Below are 14,643 nucleotides of genomic sequence, written 5' to 3'. Positions count from 1 at the left end.
ATATAGTGACCCCCGTAACAGGTAGGGGGCGCTGCATGGTCTCCCCGGTATGTGCACGGAGTCGTATTGAGGCCGTGAGAATCGACCTGCAGTGATGTCAGGATCACGTGACCAGCCCAGGTGATCCATTACTGTGGGTGTGGTTACAGGTACATAACCTGACCAGGGTGTGGGTCACATGGTTCTTCTGTGTGGTTCCTGTGTTTGGATCTGGATGGTCCAAGTGCAAGGTCCTGGAAGCCTGTGCTTGGGCTGTGTGCCCCGTGTAGGAAGACCTGGGAGGAGGCTTCCTGGAAGCACACGGCTTGGACCTGGTGGCCTGTGGTGTTGGACTGAGTCCTGAATAGCACCCAGACAGGCCACGGCCTCGGTGTTGAACGGTCCCAGGTGGGATGGACGTTCTGAAGAACACAGTGTGATCATGGTCCGGCACAGTCTGTGTTAGAAGCTCCTGCGAGTGGAGTCTTCTTGGAGCACCTGAGAGACTGTGGACCCGGATGATCGGCGTTGGGGAAGCTACCGGCCTTCGGTGGCTCTGGACTGACTGTTGTGTGCCGGCCAGGCAAGTTGGTGAACCCCGTTAGGCAGTTTCCCCAGGAGAGCGGACTGACAAGGAGTCAGCAGATGGAGCAGGAGCTCCCATAAGGTACCATTGTCTGATGGTGCTTGTTATGTTCTATGAACTGTGTGGTAACCCACTGCAACTGGTCAGGAGAGGACCAGCATGTTTAGTTGCTACAGACTGAGGATATGAAACGTGATGTGTTGTCCTGGTACAGTGTGTAAATGGACTGTTCACGATGTGGTTTATGATACCCTAATAAACCAGATAGACTGTTTTGTTTTAAAAACCCGTGCCCGTGTGCTGAATGTCGCGGCAAAGCGAGTGTCCCCCAATACACTCAGTAAGAGTAGTCTTACATATTCTTACAGGACTTTCATTGATTCTGGATGCTTCTCTACCAGTTTAAGCTGGTCACTTTCCACTGCAGGGATGCCGGTCGTAAATACCTTGGCGAGGGGGATGAGGGGCTTGGGAGCTGAAAGTCAGGAATTTGTAGCTACAAGCCATAAAAGCTGTTGCAGAATCACTCCAAGAAGGGGGGCTTAGCCCACAGCATGCTAGCAAGAGAAACTAAACTTATATATTTCATACCATATCGTGACAGAGGTAAACAATTACATAATGTGATAGACCGGACTATTACGTGACACGGACCATGCTTGTGTAACGGGGTCTACCGTGCTGGAGTACCTCTTTCAGTACCACCCTGTGGGTCAGGAGGTCCACTCTGCTTTGGCTGGAGTCTGAATGAAGGACGCTGGCTGGAATTGCTTGGTTACATGGGCGCATATAAAATATCACTGCTTCTCCACGTATTTCCAGTGTGACAACACTTTACTCACAGGACACAGAATATATATCACACAGATAAGGCCCCGTCTCACTTAGCGACGCTAAAGCGATCCCGACAACGATACGACCTGTCAGGGATCGTTGCTGCGTCGCTATGTGGTCGCTGGTGAGATGTCAAACAGTGAGATCTTCCCAACGATCGCTGCTGCGATCTCACTGTTTGACATCTCACCAGCGACCTGTAGCGACCTGTACAATGATGTCACATGGGAGCTATTATGACGATTCAGTGTCTGAGTCGTCAGCGAGGTCGTAGGTAAGGTGTCAAACACAGCGATGTGTGCTACCCAGCGGGACCTCAACGATCAAAAAAAGGTCCAGGCCATTCCGACACGACCAGCGATCTCACAGCAGGGGCCTGGTCGCTGCTACGTGTCACACATAGCGAGATCGCTACTAAGGTCGCTGTTGCGTCACAAAACTTGTGACTCAGCAGCGATCTCGCTTAGTGAGACGGGAGCTATACAGAGGGCAGGCCAATAGAAAAACAGCAGGCCAGAAATACATTACAATAGCCGCAGGTGGCTGGAGCCTGCCGATATTTACTGTGGGAATTACAAAGGTGGGGGAGGTCAGAAGGAGAATATCTTGTCCCCTCTGCCCAGGGGCGCAGCCTGTGGGCTGATGCATTAGGGTACCGTCACAAATTGAAATTTTCATCGCTGCGACGGCACGATCCGTGACGTCGCAGCGATCGTATGAATATCGCTCCAGCGTCGTAGACTGCGGTCACACGTTGCAATCACGGCGCTGGAGCGATGCCGAAGTCCCCGGGTAACCAGGGTAAACATCGGGTAACTAAGCGCAGGGCCGCGCTTAGTAACCCGATGTTTACCCTGGTTACCAGCGTAAAAAAACAAACCGTACATACTCACCCGTCGGTGTCCTTCAGGTCCCTTGCTGTCTGCTTCCTGCTCTGAGTGCAGCCGTACAGTGAGAGCAGATCGCAGCACCGCTGCGCTCTGCTCTCACTTTCCGGCCGGCACTCAGAGCAGGAAGCAGACTGCAAGGGACCTGAAGGACACCGACGGGTGAGTATGTACGGTTTGTTTTTTTACGTTTACGCTTGTAACCAGGGTAAACATCGGGTTACTAAGCGCGGCCCTGCGCTTAGTTACCCGATGTTTACCCTGGTTACAAGCGAAGACATTGCTGGATCGCTGTCACACACAACGATCCAGCGATGTCAGCGGGTGATCAAGCGACGAAAGAAAGTTCCATACGATCTGCTACGACGTACGATTCTCAGCAGGATCCCTGATCGCTGCTGCGTGTCAGACACTGCGATATCGTAACGATATCGCTAGAACGTCACGAATCGTAACGTCGTAGCGATGGAAATTTCAATGTGTGACGGTACCCTTAGGGACATACATCTCACATGGAACCTATTATACATACATATAACTGCGCAACATATTCTGGGTGCTGAGGGGTTCCGTAACAGCTTGTTTTTCATTCTTTTGGAACTTTTTTAATCCCATTTATGTCTGATCGCTTGTACAATACTCATGTTCTGCAGAATATAGCCAAAAGCATGGTTTCCTAAGCCGTCCACAGAAGTGCCGACAGGGAAGCCATGGGTCTTCAGCAGGCCAAGTCATAAGTCGTGGGCGGTTAAAGGGATTCTCCTCCCAAATGTTACATCTTCCCATGCAGGAGCAACGGTAACAAACAGTAACACAAGGCCGACTCGGCCCACACTCAGCTCTCCGCTGCTGATCAGACGGTCTCTGCTGCCACAGGTTCTTTGTAGGGACTACTTGTATATTTAATTTCCCAGAAATCATTGCATGACCCATAAATCCCTCCATATGTGAACCTGATACTCTCCACAAAAAGAAACTTCAGAGTCCATTGCACAGTGGTACATGAGAGGTAAATTGCGGACCATAAAAAAAAATAAAGAAATAGTAACATAAAATTAAAAAAAAACATTCATCATTGTTCCCTTGACTACATTGAGGGGAAAAAAAACTAACAGAAAGAAAGAAAACAAAATAAATAACCATTTCTTACTGTAATTTTACTTAACAAAAATAATGACATTAATACCAAGCTAACAAAATTACAGATGAAATTAAAATAAAAAAATCCATTAAAAAAAATCCACCATTGAGAGTTCTGGCTGTGTTCTTCCTATACGAATAAGTGTGGATCTTTCTTTGACAGTGTCTGTGCGCACCAGCACTAATTATTATGCTGGATTTGTCCCAGTTAACATGTTTATATTTGCCGTCTCCTCGGCCTCAGGAGCCTCATGTAATTGTTCTCCCATCAGAAACGGTCACAAATATAACAAATATTGCAATGCTCGATGTGGACACCTTGACGGACAGCTTTACCAGTCTAGACCCCCCATCATGGACACTCACCTGAAGAAACCCTTGCAGCCTTCACATGTCATAGCATTAAAATGATAGCCGGTTGCTCGGTCGCCACAAGCTCTGCAAATTTTGGGTTCACTATCCTCCTCGTCCCCTGTGCCACAGCTTGTGGAGGTGTTTTCCTCCTCCTCTTCCTCCAGTACGATGGTTTCCTGGACCATGGACATGGTTTAGTCACAGAGTCCTGTTGCTCGGGAACAGCCACTTCTTTTATTGTCAGGAGAGGCTCCTTGAGCGCCTACTCCAGCGAGATCTACGAGAAATAACGAGGAGCATTAGAAGATCCTGAAGTGCAACTACTCACCCTGACGAGGAGATATGCAATGAAGGGGAGGTGGGGATGCAGCTACATGTGACACAGACGACAACCCTTTTACCATCACTGTCTCAGTAGAAATGATTTCTGAAGACAGGACCCATCCATAGACACAATGAGAATTCACCACCCCAGTATAGATTATTCCCAAAGACAGGACCCATCCATAAACCCAAGGAGAATTCACCACCCAGTAAAGCGTATTCTGAAAAACAGGACCCATCCATAAACCCAAGGAGAATTCTCCACCCCAGTATAGATTATTCCCAAAGACAGGACCCATCCATAAACCCAAGGAGAATTCACCACCCAGTAAAGCGTATTCTGAAAAACAGGACCCATCCATAAACCCAAGGAGAATTCTCCACCCCAGTATAGAAGATTCCCAAAGACAGGACCCATCCATAAACCCAAGGAGAATTCTCCACCCCAGTATAGATTATTCCCAAAGACAGGACCCATCCATAAACCCAAGGAGAATTCTCCACCCCAGTATAGATTATTCCCAAAGACAGGACCCATCCATAAACCCAAGGAGAATTCTCCACCCCAGTATAGATTATTCCCAAAGACAAGACCCATCCATAAACCCAAGGAGAATTCTCCACCCCAGTATAGAGGATTCCCAAAGACAGGACCCATCCATAAACCCAAGGAGAATTCTCCACCCCAGTATAGAGGATTCCCGAAGACAGGACCCATCCATAAACCCAATGAGAATTCTCCACCCCAGTATAGAGGATTCCCAAAGACAGGACCCATCCATAAACCCAAGGAGAATTCTCCACCCCAGTATAGAGGATTCCCAAAGACAGGACCCATCCATAGCTCCTATGAGCACAGACCACTCCCCGCTGTTTCACACCTGATTGCACTTTGTTGCACATATATTGTATAGCATAAGTCTGCCAAGACGTCAGTCTGCCCCGTGTATCACATAAGTGTATCATAGAAGTGTAATGCTCAGAATTAATTCCAGAATTGAACCAGAAGGGAACTGAAGGAAACTGGCCAGATTCACTGTAAACAATGTTTCTGTTTGTTTTCACTTTCACCCCTATAATCCTTCACTTTCTATTAACTCCCCTAATCCCTACACCTAGTAAGGAAATGTTCATCTCTTCTTCAATCCTCCCCATACATCTCACCTCCTCCTCAGAACTGTTCCTTAACATACAGTCCTCTGTCTCCAAGCACAGACAGCCCCCTCATACCCTCTCATGCCCTCTCCTTCTCACACTTTCTCTGCTCCTTCTCACTGCTGGTGATATCTCTACAAATCCTGGTCCTCCTCACCACATTCCCAGTCATTTCTACCTCCCATCCACGCTCTATCACAAATTTCCGTAACCTCTCTAACCTTATACCCATTCGCCCAGCCCCCGCTTCCCCTGTCCCACTAACAGGAGCTCTATGGAATGCTCGCTCTGTCTGCAATAAATTTTCCTACATTCATGATCTTTTTATTACTCAAACTTTCCTTCCTCGCCATCACCGAAACCTGGCTCACCCCTTCTGACACGGCCTCCCCTGCTGCACTCTCATATGGTGGCTTCCACCTTTCCCACACACCCCACCCCAGCAGCAAGCATGGTGGGGGGGTTGGTTTTCTCCTGGTCCTTCACCCTCCTTCATTACGGGACATCTCATGCCAGATCGGAGGAATTTTCAGAGCATATAATAATGGATGAAAGGAATTGTGCCGATTTCACAGAGAGGGAATTTAGGTGGCAAACAATTTTGTAAAAAAAAAAAAGTGTTGGAACTTAAAGCTGGTGGGCGCAGTGCAAATGGTGGATACATCACCAGAGGACTCAGATATTCCTCAGCGGCATGTAACACCACATAAAGTGCAGATGATGCAGTAGTGTAGACACCGGGATAGCCTTACCCATTATGTGCCCATCGTACTCACCCACCACCAGGCTCCAATGAGAGTTTCGCATATATGGCTTCTTCAGGGGCCAAAACTAGCAACTACCTTACAACAACTTAAACAGTGACCACTACGATCACCTCATCGAAGCAGAAACAACAGTGGTGCCATTAGTGGCCCTTGAGTGTCCAGCAGTCACATCCACATCACTCTACTTATGTTAGTCAAGCAACGCCCGGGGTGGAAACTCGTCACATTGCATCCTGGGCATGCACTGCCAGCACCAAGACAAGAGAGCCAGATGGGGGAGAAGGAGTGAGAGCGTCATGTGTACCGCCCACCGGAGCGCACTCGTGTGAGGGCCATACTCGTGATGAGAAAGTGACAAGGTGAAACATACAGATGTGTATACTACAAAGTCACAGTAAAGGAGCTGCTGGTATAAGAAGGCAGCAAGACACGCAAGAGGAGCTGCACCAAGAGGAGCTGCACCAAGAGGAGCTGCACCAAGAGGAGCTGCACCAAGAGGAGCTGCACCAAGAGGAGCTGCACCAAGGGCCTGACGAGCGCACAACAGGCGAAAGAGAAACTAGATCACAAAGAATAGAAAGTCCTCAAGTGAAGAGAAGCTCCTGAGAAAGGAAGGAAACCAAGCGACTGCGGGAATTAGAGTCTGAAGTCGCCATCCACCTGCGCTCACACGGCGCCAACACATTTATTATCTCCCTCTCCGAAGCCACAAGGAATTTTATCAATCCCCCAACCACAACAGATCTGGGGCTCGGGCCATCGCTCACCGATCGTGTCCCAGGATTATTTCCAATGGCGCAGTTTCTTCAACAGATTTAGCTGCTGTGACGTCACATACAGATATAAGGTCTAAATACAGTGGACATAAGTCTGCACACCCCTGTAAAATCCCTGGTTTAGTCTTGTAGAAGGATCACTGCAGACCTTTTCCCCCACTAAAGTCACCAATAATCCACATAGAAACAAACTGAAATGATTCAAGGTAGAAAAATAAAGAAGTAAAATCCTGGGGCTGCATAAATCTGCACACCCTTACACTAATACTTTGTTGCAATCCCCTGTGAGTTTCTGGCAGCGGTCAGTGTTTTTCGGTCGGGTCTATCTCTCAGCACATCTAGAATCGTCGATCTTTGCCGGCTCCTCCTTGCTGCAGCTCCACATCTGACAAATTGCGGAGGCATCTTCTGTGTAGAGCGCCCTCTTCAGGTCTCCTCGGATTCAGGTCTGGGCTCGGCCGCTCCAGAACTTCCATCTCCTGGTGACGCTATTCTTTTCACGATTTGGAGGTCGCTTAGGGTTGTTGTCTGGCGAAAAGTGAAATTCCTCCTCATCTTCAGCTTTTTAGCAGAGGCCGAAAGGTTCTGATGTAGAAAGCCCCAGTTCCATCTGCCGAAAACCATCCCCAGAGCACAATGCTGCCCCCACCATGCCTCACTGTAGGGATGATGATCTTCTGGTGATGACCGATGTTGGGCTTACACCTTTAGGAATTATTGCCACAAAGTTCCCCCTCAGCTTCATCAGACAGATCACATTTCTGTTATTGGCTGACTTGGTGGAGGTTTTGGCAGCGCCTCGCTGGGGTTGGAAGTCTTTCTTTGTAAGAAAAGGCTCCGTCTTGTTCCCGACCACACAGGACAGACATATGAAGAATACAGAAGATTGTTGACACATGCAGGACTGGTCAGAGATTCTTCCAGCTCCTTCAATGTTGCCGTCAGTCTCTTGAAGCCTCCAGGAACAATTTTCTTCTTCTCAATTTCTGAGGGACGTCAAGTTCTCGGTAACATCACTGTTGTGCCAGATTGAAGTCCTTTCTTGATGACAACCTGAGTGTCCATGGTGGATCTAATGCCGTGGAAATGTTTTTCTGACTTCTCGTGACCAATCCACAATGAGATCTTTTGCTGTGTTGTCAGCTGTTCACAGGTGATAAATCAGTGTTTCATACATATGCAAATTAGATGTTAAGTGCTCTGGGCATGACAGAGCATTTCCTGTGCCTCTGCCTCCTAAGGTTGAGTCCCTGCTCAGCACCAGCCTCCTTAGCTTGATGAATAGCTCATCGTCTGTGTGATGTCAGGAACCAAGCAAACAAATCACAGTGAGCTACCAGTAAAGCTAAAAAGGTAATGCTAGGAGGCGAAACAGCGTCGGGAGGGAAAGAGAATTCCAGGAAGTGCTCTGTCACACCCAGAGCACTTAACACCTAATTTGAATGTCTATGAAAAGCTGATTTCTCAGGAAGGAAGCAAAAGATTGAAATGTAAATCGATTAGCACCTTTCTATCTTCTAAGACCTACGTAGTCATATGAGCGGATTGGGGTGAAGTTAAACTTATGGACAGATTTTGTTTAACAAAACGACTGCTACAACCTCTGAAACCTGGATAAATTAAGAAATACTAAAAAACTACAAATGCTTCTCACTAAATTAGAAAGTCATCAAAAAGTGAATTTATTTCAGTTCTTCAACACAAAAACTGAATCTCCTATATTCTATAGAGTCATTACACACAGAGCGATCTATTTCACCTGTTTATTTCTGTTTATGTTGATGATTATGGCTTACAGCCAATGAAAACCCAAAAGTCATTATCTCAGTAAATTAGAATAATTAACAATAAACACCTGTAAAGGCTCCTAAGCGTTTATAAAGGTCCTTAGTCTGTTTCAGTAGCTCCACAATCATGGGGAAGACTGCTGATTGACAGATGTCCAGAAGGCGTCACTGACACACTCCACAAGGAGGGGAAGCCACAAAAGGTCATTGCTAAAGAAGCCGGCTGTTCACACAGTGCTGGATCCAAGAATATTAATGGAAAGTGAAGTGGAAGGAAAAAGTGTGGTAGAACAAGGTGCACAAGTAACCGGGATAACCGCAGCCTGGAAAGGATTGTTATGAAAAGGCCATTCAGTAATGTGGGGGAGATTCACAAGGAGTGGACTGCTGCTGGAGTCATTGCTTCACCACACACAGACGTGTCCAGGACATGGGCTACAAGTGTCACATTCCTTGTGTCAGCCACTCATGACCAATAGACAACGCCAGAAGCCTCTTACCTGGGCCAAGGAGAACAACCGGACTGTTGTCAGTGGTCCAAGGTCCCAGAGTCTGGAGGAAGAGTGGAGAGGCCACAATCCAAGCTGCTGGAGGTCTGGTGTGAAGTATCCACCATCAGTGATGGTTTGGGGGCCATGTCATCTGCTGGTGTAGGTCCACTGTGTTTTATGAAGACCAAAGTCAGCGCAGCCGTCTACCAGGACATTTTAGAGCTCTTCATGCTTCCCTCTGCCGACAAGCTTTATGGAGATGGAGATGTCATTCTCCAGCAGGACTTGGCCCCTGTCCACACTGACAAAAGTACCAATACCTGGTGTAAAAACAACAGTATCACTGGGCTTGATTGGCAGCAAACTCGCCTGACCTTAACCCCATAGAGAATCTATGGAGTATTGTCAAGAGGAAGATGAGACACCAGACCCAACAATGCAGACGAGCTGAAGGCTGCTATCAAAGCAACCTGGGCTTCCATAACCCCTCAGCAGCGCCACAGGCTGATCGCCTCCATGCCTCGCCGCATTGATGCAGTAATTGATGCAAAAGGACCCGACCAAGTATTGAGGGCATTTACTGAACATATATATCAGTAGGACGACATTCAAGCTGGTGTTATAAAGTATTCTAATTTACTGAGATAATGACTTGTGGGTTTTCATTGGCTGTAAGCCATAATCATCAACAAATTAACAGAAATAAACACGTGAAATAGATCACTCTGTGTAATGACTCTATACAATACAGGAGATTCACTTTTTGTATTGAAGAACTAAAATCCACTTATTTTTATTCTAATTTTGTGAGAAGAACTTGTAATAATAAAGTGACAACATTTACTATACAACTAGTCACCACAGTGCAACGTCTTATACATAAAGGCAACATTGTAGTATTCTTGCACATAGGGGCAGCATTATAGTAGTTATATTCTTGTACATAGGGGCAGTATTATAGTAGTTATATTCTTGTACATAGGGGCAGTGTTATAGTAGTTATATTCTTGTACATAGGAGCAGTATTATAGTAGTTATATTCTTGCACATAGGGGCAGTATTATAGTAGTTATATTCTTGCACATAGGGGCAGTATTATAGTAGTTATATTCTTGTACATAGGGGCAGTATTATAGTAGTTATATTCTTGTACATAGGGGCAGTATTATAGTAGTTATATTCTTGTACATAGGAGCAGTATTATAGTAGTTATATTCTTGCACATAGGAGCAGTATTATAGTAGTTATATTCTTGTACATAGGAGCAGTATTATAGTAGTTATATTCTTGCACATAGGGGCAGTATTATAGTAGTTATATTCTTGTACATAGGGGCAGTATTATAGTAGTTATATTCTTGTACATAGGGGCAGTATTATAGTAGTTATATTCTTGTACATAGGGGCAGTATTATAGTAGTTATACTCTTGTACATAGGGAGCAGTATTATACTAGTTATATTCCTGTACATAGGGGCAGTATTATAGTAGTTATATTCTTGTACATAGGGGCAGTATTATAGTAGTTATATTCTTGTACATAGGGGCAGTATTATAGTAGTTATATTCTTGTACATAGGGGCAGTATTATAGTAGTTATATTCTTGTACATAGGGGCAGTATTATAGTAGTTATATTCTTCTACATAGGAGCAGTATTATAGTAGTTATATTCTTGTACATAAGAGCAGTATTATAGTAGTTATATTCTTGTACATAGTGGCAGTATTATAGTAGTTATATTCTTGTACATAGGAGCAGTATTATAGTAGTTATATTCTTGTACATAGGAGCAGTATTATAGTAGTTATATTCTTGTATATAGGAGCAGTATTATAGTAGTTATATTCTTGTACATAGGGGCAGTATTATAGTAGTTATATTCTTGTACATAGAGGCAGTATTATAGTAGTTATATTCTTCTACATAGGAGCAGTATTATAGTAGTTATATTCTTGTACATAAGAGCAGTATTATAGTAGTTATATTCTTGTACATAGTGGCAGTATTATAGTAGTTATATTCTTGTACATAGGAGCAGTATTATAGTAGTTATATTCTTGTACATAGGAGCAGTATTATAGTAGTTATATTCTTGTATATAGGAGCAGTATTATAGTAGTTATATTCTTGTACATATGAGCAGTATTATAGTAGTTATATTCTTGTACATAGGGGCAGTATTATAGTAGTTATATTCTTGTACATAGGGGCAGTATTATAGTAGTTATATTCTTCTACATAGGAGCAGTATTATAGTAGTTATATTCTTGTACATAAGAGCAGTATTATAGTAGTTATATTCTTGTACATAGTGGCAGTATTATAGTAGTTATATTCTTGTACATAGGAGCAGTATTATAGTAGTTATATTCTTGTACATAGGAGCAGTATTATAGTAGTTATATTCTTGTATATAGGAGCAGTATTATAGTAGTTATATTCTTGTACATATGAGCAGTATTATAGTAGTTATATTCTTGTACATAGGGGCAGTATTATAGTAGTTATATTCTTGTACATAGGGAGCAGTATTATAGTAGTTATATTCTGTACATAGGAGCAGTATTATAGCAGTTATATTCTTGTACATAGGAGCAGTATTATAGTAGTTATATTCTTGTACATAGGAGCAGTATTATAGCAGTTATATTCTTGTACATAGGAGCAGTATTATAGTAGTTATATTCTTGTACATAGGGGCAGTATTATAGTAGTTATATTCTTGTACATAGGAGCAGTATTATAGTAGTTATATTCTTGTACATAGGAGCAGTATCATAGTAGTTATATTCTTGTACATAGGAGCAGTATTATAGTAGTTATATTCTTGTACATAGGAGCAGTATTATAGCAGTTATATTCTTGTACATAGGAGCAGTATTATAGTAGTTATATTCTTGTACATAGGGGGCAGTATTATAGTAGTTATATTCTTGTACATAGGAGCAGTATTATAGTAGTTATATTATTGTACATAGGGGCAGTATTATAGTAGTTATATTCTTGTATATAGGGGCAGTATTATAGTAGTTATATTCTTGTACAAAGGGGCAGTATTATAGTAGTTATATTCTTGTACATGGGGCAGTATTATAGTAGTTATATTCTTGTACATAGGGGCAGTATTATAGTAGTTATATTCTTGTACATAGGAGCAGTATTATAGTAGTTATATTCTTGTACATAGGGGCAGTATTATAGTAGTTATATTCTTGTACATAGGGGCAGTATTATAGTAGTTATATTCTTGTACATAGGAGCAGTATTATAGTAGTTATATTCTTGTACATAGGAGCAGTATTATAGTAGTTATATTCTTGTACATAGGGGCAGTATTATAGTAGTTATATTCTTGTACATAGGGAGCAGTATTATAGTAGTCATATTCTTTTACATAATAGGGGCAGTATTATAGTAGTTATATTCTTGTACATAGGAGCAGTATTATAGTAGTTATATTCTTGTACATAGGGGCAGTATTATAGTAGTTATATTCTTTTACATAATAGGGGCAGTATTATAGTAGTTATATTCTTGTACATAGGGGCAGTATGAGAGAGAGAGATTTCCCGGACTTGAAAATCCATCTGTGGATCCGTCGCTGGATTCCAGTGTGTGACGGTCAGTGACGGATCCTGCGTCCATAGGCTTCCATTCTAGTCAACGACATATGTCACAGGATCCCTTGCGACACGATTTCCCGACGCAGACAAAAAAACATTACATTGAACATTTTTTCGTGACGACGGTCCGCCAAAACACGACGGATCCGTTGCATGACGGATGCGACGTGTGACCATCCGTCGCGATCCGTCGCTAATACAAGTCTATGGGAAAAAAACGGATTCTGAGGACACATTTGCAGGATCCGTTTTTTTTCCCAAAACGACAACAGATCTGAAAAGACGGAAGTGTGAAGAGGCCTTATAGAGGGGTGTCTGAGATGGTCTGTGTGAGTCCTCTGAGCACATCTGACATGGAGTAGAGAAGCCTTTTCCACTATAAAGCTCTGCAGAAGGAAAGGATTTGCACTTTTTCTTTAGTGCAGGGGAATAGAAATGTCTGTAGAACATATAATCTGGGTGCTGCACCCGGTCCTAACACTGAGTGCTGACACTATCCCCATCATTACGGTACAGGTATACAGGAGTATACATGATGAGTGGAGTCAGGCCGCAGTGTGAACAGCGCACGTTAGAGCCGTCACCCCCTGCAGTGAATAGCTGACAGAGGAGGGAACGTTCCAGAACTGCTCTGCGGCCATTTTCCCTCGGTGGCCCTGGACAGCTGCCAGCTTTACCTTTCATCCCCTTTAATCATTGACTGAATATGGGGAATGTGTCACTTCACTGCTTGTTTAGACTGTACATTATAATTGTACCTCTGCCTTCTGTCAGTGAATGAAAACATTCAAGGTTACAGCCCTCAGCCCTGTCACAGAGGAGGATTTGTTACTATGTAGCGATATCAGCTCCTCACATCAGCAGAAATCCGTTCCCTGTCCTTGCAAGTTGTTACAATGTATCAGTGCCTCATCTTGTAGACCCCCATAGACGCCGGCTCTGCAGCCATCTCCAGACACAACAGACAAGAGGAACAATGTGACACCGGGGAGCACATCCTGGGCAGGAGCCACGGGAGGAAGGGATGACGGGACACATCCACCACAGCCTCCACCACAGCCTCCACCACAGCCTCCACCGACCCCTAACCTCATCTCCCCGCATCCCAACTACAGCGTCACCTGTGCTCCAACTGCCCAATGCAACCACCGCCTGTGTGCACCCCAGCCTCCGACCTGCCCGCTCCCCAACCCGGTGCCCCAGCCTCCGACCTGCCCGCTACCCAACCCAGGGCCCCAGCCTCCGACCTGCCCGCTCCCCAACCCGGTGCCCCAGCCTCCGACCTGCCCGCTCCCCAACCCAGGGCCCCAGCCTCCGACCTGCCCGCTCCCCAACCCGGTGCCCCAGCCTCCGACCTGCCCGCTACCCAACCCAGGGCCCCAGCCTCCGACCTGCCCGCTCCCCAACCCGGTGCCCCAGCCTCCGACCTGCCCGCTACCCAACCCAGGGCCCCAGCCTCCGACCTGCCCGCTCCCCAACCCGGTGCCCCAGCCTCCGACCTGCCCGCTCCCCAACCCAGGGCCCCAGCCTCCGACCTGCCCGCTCCCCAACCCGGTGCCCCAGCCTCCGACCTGCCCGCTACCCAACCCAGGGCCCCAGCCTCCGACCTGCCCGCTCCCCAACCCGGTGCCCCAGCCTCCGACCTGCCCGCTACCCAACCCAGGGCCCCAGCCTCCGACCTGCCCGCTACCCAACCCAGGGCCCCAGCCTCCGACCTGCCCGCTCCCCAACCCGGTGCCCCAGCCTCCGACCTGCCCGCTCCCCAACCCGGTGCCCCAGCCTCCGACCTGCCCGCTACCCAACCCAGGGCCCCAGCCTCCGACCTGCCCGCTACCCAACCCAGCGCCCCAGCCTCCGACCTGCCCGCTCCCCAACCCGGTGCCCCAGCCTCCGACCTGCCCGCTCCCCAACCCAGGGCCCCAGCCTCCGACCTGCCCGC

At 45.9% G+C, this 14,643-nt stretch overlaps 1 protein-coding gene across 1 annotated transcript in view; it reads right to left on the bottom strand.

Annotated features, from left to right (window-relative positions):
- Positions 1–14,643, bottom strand: part of NR1I2 (nuclear receptor subfamily 1 group I member 2) — an 87,162-nt gene that overhangs the window by 59,289 nt on the left and 13,230 nt on the right. Inside the window, exon 2 of the mRNA XM_077293622.1 lies at positions 3,793–4,057. Within this exon, the coding sequence (XP_077149737.1) occupies positions 3,793–3,971 (179 nt within the window). The 5' untranslated portion in view covers positions 3,972–4,057. The remainder of the gene's footprint in view (positions 1–3,792; positions 4,058–14,643) is intronic.

Source organism: Ranitomeya variabilis, chromosome 3, assembly GCF_051348905.1.
Source record: "Ranitomeya variabilis isolate aRanVar5 chromosome 3, aRanVar5.hap1, whole genome shotgun sequence".
Taxonomy (NCBI): domain Eukaryota; kingdom Metazoa; phylum Chordata; class Amphibia; order Anura; family Dendrobatidae; genus Ranitomeya; species Ranitomeya variabilis.
This window is presented reverse-complemented; position numbering and strand designations above follow the sequence as displayed.